This window comes from Myotis brandtii, unplaced genomic scaffold (genome assembly GCF_000412655.1).
Source record: "Myotis brandtii unplaced genomic scaffold, ASM41265v1 scaffold63, whole genome shotgun sequence".
Lineage (NCBI taxonomy): Eukaryota > Metazoa > Chordata > Mammalia > Chiroptera > Vespertilionidae > Myotis > Myotis brandtii.
Window position 1 is genome coordinate 2006216 of NW_005370411.1, and position 7041 is coordinate 2013256.

The following is a 7041-nucleotide window of genomic DNA, read 5'->3' on the forward strand; positions in this document are numbered from 1 at the left end:
TCTACAAGGTGATTGGTGGGGCAATTGGGCCCTGCTCACATCTGTCTTGTCCTGCTCCACCTGCTCCACCATCCCACCATGGTCCCGCTCTCATCAGGGCCTACTGAGGCAGGCAGCGCTTCCATGCCACCTGCTGCCAGTGCTGCATAACCCACGCCCGCCATGTTCTGCGTCGCCCCTTGGTGGTCAGCGCATGTCATAGTGAGTGGTTGAACTCCTGATCTCCTGGTAGAAAGGACTGCCTGAGGGGACAATTTACATATTAGGCTTTTATTATATAGGATAGTGTGTGTGTGTGTGTCCCTCGTGAATTTATCTCTGACATATGAAATACTTCCACAGGAGAAACTTAGCCTTATTAATATTTATAGCCTTCACTTCATCAAAGTCTGTAGTAACTAGTAAGGGTTCAGTAAATTTTTGTTGAATTAAATTATACAATCTACTCTCTTTAATATTGGTATAGTGATAAACTCTCTGGTCTCCTAGTCCATTTTTCAAAGGTACTTTCTGCCAGAAAGGAAATAGTTTTGCATAATTTTCTCTTTTGTTAGCATCAATCAAATGAGTTGGAGTTTCAGTTCAACTTTCTTATCAAAATGGAAAAAAAATCAATTTTAACAACAACTGCTTCATAGGAATCTTAAAAAGAGTAAAAACTGCTTCAGAAAAAAAAGAAATAATATAGGAGTGTCCTAAATGTCATAATGGGAAGAACATTTATTTTATGCTAGAGTCTCTTAATTCAGACAGATGGTGCTAATGTAAGTAAAATATCTGAATAAAGTTGCAAGCATTTTCTAAGCAAGTCTCCCTTATCTGTTCTGCCGAAATCTAAACTGTAAAAAGGAAAAACTTGGTATTTAGTTGTCCCTAAACCTCAAGTACAATAGTGTCTCAATTAAAAATGTTCCTGAATATTGTTTTTCTTTAGTGAGAGGAGTTTTTCTTCCCCCCACTGAAGACCCGGTTTGGAACCCCCAAAGTGCAAGTCTTCCGGCAACCCCACCATCTGTTCTGGTAAGTGTGTTTCTACATTATATGCCTAGAACCAGGCCCTCAAGCTTCTTCTCTTCTTTGCACACTCCCCTGCTTACTTTGGCATCACGAATTTCCCAAATATTCTCTTACCTCATCCCTGGGACATTATTCTTAGTTGTCAGCTCTTGGGTCCCAAGTATTGGGTTAGAAAATGTAAACTTTCTGCAGCACTTAAATGAAATCCACACCTTCGGCACTGCCAAACTCCACACAGGGAAGAAAACTTATTTATGGTTCATACTTGTTTGGATATAATTAAGCTCTAAGTGTCCATTGAGTTGCTCTCTAAAAGATACACGGAACTAGTTTTTATAGTCAAGACTATAAAGTGATGTACATGGGTACAGAGTATAGATAGATTTTTGTTCTAAGGGTTTTATTGAAGAAATAGTTTAGACTCCACAACGTAAAGAGCAATATGTGTATGAAAATGAGAGAAGGAAGAGTAAAAACATTGGCTAGCTGACAAGTGACAGGGACTCTAAATCAGGCCTCCTTTTAACTTGGGCTAAAAACAGCAGGATTCGCCCTAGCTGGTTTGGCTCAGTGAATAGAGCGTCGGCCTGCGGACTGAAGGGTCCCAGGTTCGATTCCGGTTGGGGGCATGTGCCTTGGTTGTGGGCACATCCCCAGTAGAGGGTGTGCAGGAGGCAGCTGATTGATGTTTCTCTCTCATCGATGCTCCTGAATCTCTATCCCTCTCCCTTCCTCTCTGTGAAAAATCAATAAAATATATCCTTAAAAAACAACAACAAAAAACAGCAGGATTTGTACAGAAACAGCATATAATGGACTTTCCTTTTTGTTCTTACTACCCAACTCCCCTGGGCACGCCTCTACCCCCTCCAAGCCGCCACTTGCCACTTTATAGGGAGGCATCTAGGAGAAAAGACAGTGGCTTCCTCAGGTGCAGTGAAAACAATGACAACAGCCCAATCACAACCACACTAGACACTCACCTGTCTAAAAGGAGCACATGATCTTTTCTTTTTGGTTGATCCTCATCCACGGGTATATATATATTTTTTCACTGATTTTTAGAGTGGAAGGGAAGGGAGGAGGAGGAGAGAGAGAGGAAGAGAGAGAGAAAGGAAACATAGATGTGAGAGAGATACATTGATTGGTTGACTGGGGCCAGATCAGACCTGCAACCCAGGTACATGCCCTTGACCCAGAATTGAACCCAAGACCCTTTGGTGCACGGGTTGACTCTCTAATCACTGAGCACACCAGCCAGGGCGAGCACATGACCTTCTATTATCACTTAGACGCAGGAGGGAGACTCCCTTCCACAGGGATTGGCATCAGATATTACATTCACTTGGTGCTTATTTATTCATTTGTTCATTCTTTCAAATTTATTTATTTTGTGCTTTTAATGTGCCAAGTGCTGAGAAAACTGAGATGAATAAGGTGTGGCCTTGCCTACAAGAAGTTTCCAGTCTGGCGGTAGTAGAGAGACTTCTACACAAATAAAGTGACGCTATCCTAGAAGTCCCTCCAGGGTGCACTGGCGGGGAGTGGTGAGTCACTGTGAACATGGTACACTAGTCTTCCTTTCTGCTAATCACATCCATCTCGGGGCTTCTCTAAACACAGGAGATCTGCGATGGTATTTTAGACTAGAGGCCTGGTGCATGAAATTCATGCACTGGGTGGGGGGGCGTTCTCAGCCCAGCCTGCACCCTCTCGCAGCCTGGGACCCCTCAGTGGGCATCCATCTCACAGTCTGGGATCCCTCTTGCCGTCTGGGACCCCTCGCTCCTTACTGCCTGCCTGCTCGCTGCTCTTTAGTGCTGCCGCAGAGGTGGGAGAGGCTCCCGCCACCGCCACTGCGCTCGCCAGCTGTGAGCCTGGCTTCTGGCTGAGCAGCACTCCCCCTGTGGGAGTGCACTGACCACCAGGGGGCAGCTCCTGCATTGAGCATCTGCCCCCTGGTGGTCAGTGTGCATCATAGCGACTAGTTGTTCCACCGTTCAGTCGATTTGCATATTAGGGTTTTATTATATAGGATAGTATAAAGACAGGAACTTCTGTTTAAGCCAGGGATTGCAAACCAGAGACCAGATGCTGAATTCAGATACAGGCATGTACTTTGGGGCCAAATAAAAACAACAACAACACACATCCAAAATTTAAAAAACCAGGAGATTTTTGCATAGAAATGCAGATTTCTAACTTCCTTTAAAGGCCAGGAATATCTGGTATCATTAATTTCATATTTCCTTGTGGCAGAAAGTGGCTAGAGCTTGGCTGGAAGGGCTGCCCCTTTAATGATGCAGCACTGACTACTGGGGCTTATTTGTGTTACCTGGTGTGTGATTCAATTTGCATTTACACCAACCCCTTAGTTTTTTTAACAGTGATAACTGTAGGGTAGTCATTAACAATTTGAGGAAAAAGTGTTAATAGATGATAATAAAACATGAAAAAAAAAGATTAATTAGAAGTATCTGGTTACTGCTTCTTTTTTCTGGATTTCTCTTTGGCAAACTGTTAATGAGATTTTAAATTTTATTTATTTACTTATTTATTTTACCAAATTTGATTTTTAGAAATTATTTTAAAGGTAAGAGTGTTGGGATATTGAATTTGATGTGTTTGGCAGTCTGAATTGGAAAATCACTGCACAGTATGCTTTCCATAGCAGTAGCAGGCTTTTCAATTGGCATCAGCAGAAGTGAAACTGGCCAATATAATATTAAACTTGTTAATATACTACATTGAACTAAAAGAAGAATTCACGAGTTGAATGTGTTACTATGGGGGCATTTATCCATATAAAAATAAATGAAGTGCTATTCCTGGCATGTATGTGTTCACCCTTCAAAATGTATGAGAGAGATTCATTGCCATGCCATGTTTTTTTAGGGGAAAGGGTACATATTTGGGATAGATGGCCATCCTTCTTTATTTAAAAAGTTGAGTTGTTTACTTCCACATTTTATGTTTCTTACTTGTGACAGCTTTTATTAAAGATGTTGTGTATTGTTTTACTTTTAATTTTTATGAGATGAAAAGCCATTTCGTTTATAGAAATCTATGTATTGCTTGAGGATTTCTTTTTCATTGATAATTCAGCTGCTCTCCTAATGTGTGTCAAGTCATAGGCTCTGTTTGATAAAACTCAATTTCTTAAGTACAGGTTAAAGGGTTTAAGATATCTTACTCAGAATTTTGAAAATGCAGATTTAGAATATGCACGGATGTAAATATACCTAACTCAGCTGAAAGCATGAGTGGCTTAACACATCTCTAGATGTGACTTTAGATAATTAGGAGAAAAAGTGAATTCCCTGGTATGGTATGACTCTCATCATCATCACTACTTTTTTGAGGAACAGAACTTGGTATTGAGCAAATGGCCTTTTTACTTTTGCTTGAATGCCTATATGGCTTTAGATACTAGAAGAAGAAATGGGGAAGGAAAAACTTTTCTTTTATACAAACAGCCTCCATGTTCAACATAGCAGACAATTAAATATTAAAAATGGTCTCTCCCCACCCCGTGTTCACCTGGGTCTTATACACCTGTGCACATGTGCCAATTTGAATGAGAGTGAACTGCGCAGTCAGTTGGTTCTAGTTCCTCCTCTGGGAATCCTTTCGCCCTCTGGGGATATACACTTGTATATCTCTCAGTGAATAGTCAGATATAGTGGGCAAAGCACTGGGATTGAGACCTCTAGAAATTCACAATCTAGTTCTGATCTTTTCTCTATGTTTTGTGACCATAGGCCAGCGGTTCCCAACCTGTCGGTTGCGACCCCTTTGGGGGTCGAACGACCCTTTCACAGGGGTCGCCTAAGACCATCGGAAAACACATATATAATTACATATTGTTTTTGTGATTAATCACTATGCTTTAATTATGTTCAATTTGTAACAATGAAAATACATCCTGCATATCAGATATTTACATTACGATTCATAACAGTAGCAAAATTACAGTTATGAAGTAGCAACGAAAATAATTTTATGGTTGAGGGTCACCACAACATGAGGAACTGTATTAAAGGGTCGCGGCATTAGGAAGGTTGAGAACCACTGCCATAGGCATTTCACTCTTATGAAGCTCAGTTCCTTATCTTTAACAGGCAAGGGTGGACTACATGATTTTTAAGAGTCCTCCTAGTCGAAACTTGGTACTTTATGTTCATGCATATGCACATGCTTAGGCCCCTTTTCCAACATAAGGTGTTTATAAACCAAAGGATGGCCTTATAAAGTGCCCTGGCCTCTGGCAAGAGAAAAGCTGGTATTGCTACTTATTTAGTTTTCTTCCACATTGTGGACTTCAATTTTTTTTCTTTTTATTTATCAGAAATTGAATTCTTACTCTCTTCATCTGGTTCATCCTCTCCTCCTGCCCAGCTTTATTGAGATATAATCAATACATGATATTGTACAAATTTAAGGTGTATAGTGTGAAGATTTGATGTTTATTGTGAAATACTTACCACAATAGGGTTAGTTAACCCCTCCATCACATAATTACTTTCTTTTTTTGGGGGTGTGAACATTTAAGATGTACTCTCTAGGCAATTTTCAAGTATATAACACATAACTGTAGTCACCATGTTGTACATTGGATACCCAGAACTTATCTTGTAACTATAAGTTTGTACATACAATTTGACAAGTTTGTTGAGAACTTTTCTTATCATGAAAGGATTTTTCATTTTGTCAAATGTTTTTTCTGCATATATTGAGATGATCATATGATTTTTTATTCTTCATTCTACTAATGTGGTATATTGCATTTATTATTTTTATTATAATGTATAGTATATACTAGTATGATAAACACATTTTTATTGTTCTATGTATATTGGCTTATAGTTTTATTGTAGTGTCTTTGTATGGTTTTCTTATCAGGATAATATTGGCTTTGTAAAATGAGTTTGGGAGTATCGTCTCCTGTTCAATTTTTTTGGGAGAGTTTAAGAAGGATTGACATTAATTCTTCTTTAACTATTTGGTAGAGTTCACTGGTGAAACCTCTGGTTCTGGGCTCTTCTATGTTGGGAGGGTTTTTGTTAAATTTAAACTCTTTACTAGTAATTGATCTGTTTTTATTTTTTATTTATTTTATTTTTTTACAAAGGGCCTGCATGCAGTGGTAAACCAGCCCAATTGCTTATTTACTTATTAAATTTTTTAAAAATATATATTTTTATTGATTTCAGAGGGGAAGGCAGAGGGAGAGAGAGAGAAACGTCAATATTGAGAGAGAATCATTGGTCAGCTGCCTCCTGCATGCCCCCTACTGGGGATCAAGCACGCAACCTGGCATGTGCCCTTAACCGGAATACTAGTAGAATCTGGGTTAGGGTTAGGGTTAGGGTCAGGGTCAGGGTTAGGTCAGGGTCAGGGTTTAGGGTTTAGGGTTTAGGGTTAGGGTTGAGGTTAGAGTTAGGGTAAGGGTCAGGGTCAGGGTCAGCCTCCCAGTGCAGAGAGCAGAGAAGAGGATCTAGGGTGGTGGCAAATAAAGAATAACCAGCATGGTGACACACTTAAAGTAGGATCCAATTAAAGGAGCACGGACAAGGTAGGAAGTGGTGGTGTCTTTCCACAAAAGAAGATTAGTTTACTTGACAGAGTGCTTTCAGTTTAGGAATTGTAGGTGAAACTGAGGGTGTCTCTATATATACCCAACTAGAGGCCTGGTGCACAAAAATTTGTGCACTGGGGGGGGGAGGGGGGTCCCCCAGCCCGGCCTGTGCCCTCTCGCAGTCTGGGACCCCTCGGGAGATAACGACCTGCTGGCTTAGGCCTGCTCCCGGGTGGCAGAGGGCACGCCCAATCCCTAGGTGCAGCCCCTGGTCAGGCTCAGAGCAGGGCCGATTGGGGAGTTGGGGCGCCGCACCGTCATGCACAGAGCAGGGCGGATCGGGAGGTTGCAATGCCACCCTCAGTCACGCTCAGGGTAGGGCCGGTTGGGGGGTTGGGGCACCGCCCCCTGTCACACTCAAGGCAGGGTCGATGGGGAGGTTGCAG

The 7041-nt window shown here is 41.3% G+C and overlaps 1 protein-coding gene across 5 annotated transcripts in view; it reads left to right on the forward strand.

Moving 5' to 3' along the window:
• The window catches only part of IMPG2 (interphotoreceptor matrix proteoglycan 2), an 80060-nt gene that overhangs the window by 53023 nt on the left and 19996 nt on the right, over positions 1-7041 (forward strand). For all 5 annotated transcript variants that reach the window (XM_014528300.1, XM_014528304.1, XM_014528301.1 and 2 more), the window contains one exon: positions 935-1020. In XM_014528300.1, the coding sequence (XP_014383786.1) occupies positions 935-1020 (86 nt within the window). The remainder of the gene's footprint in view (positions 1-934; positions 1021-7041) is intronic.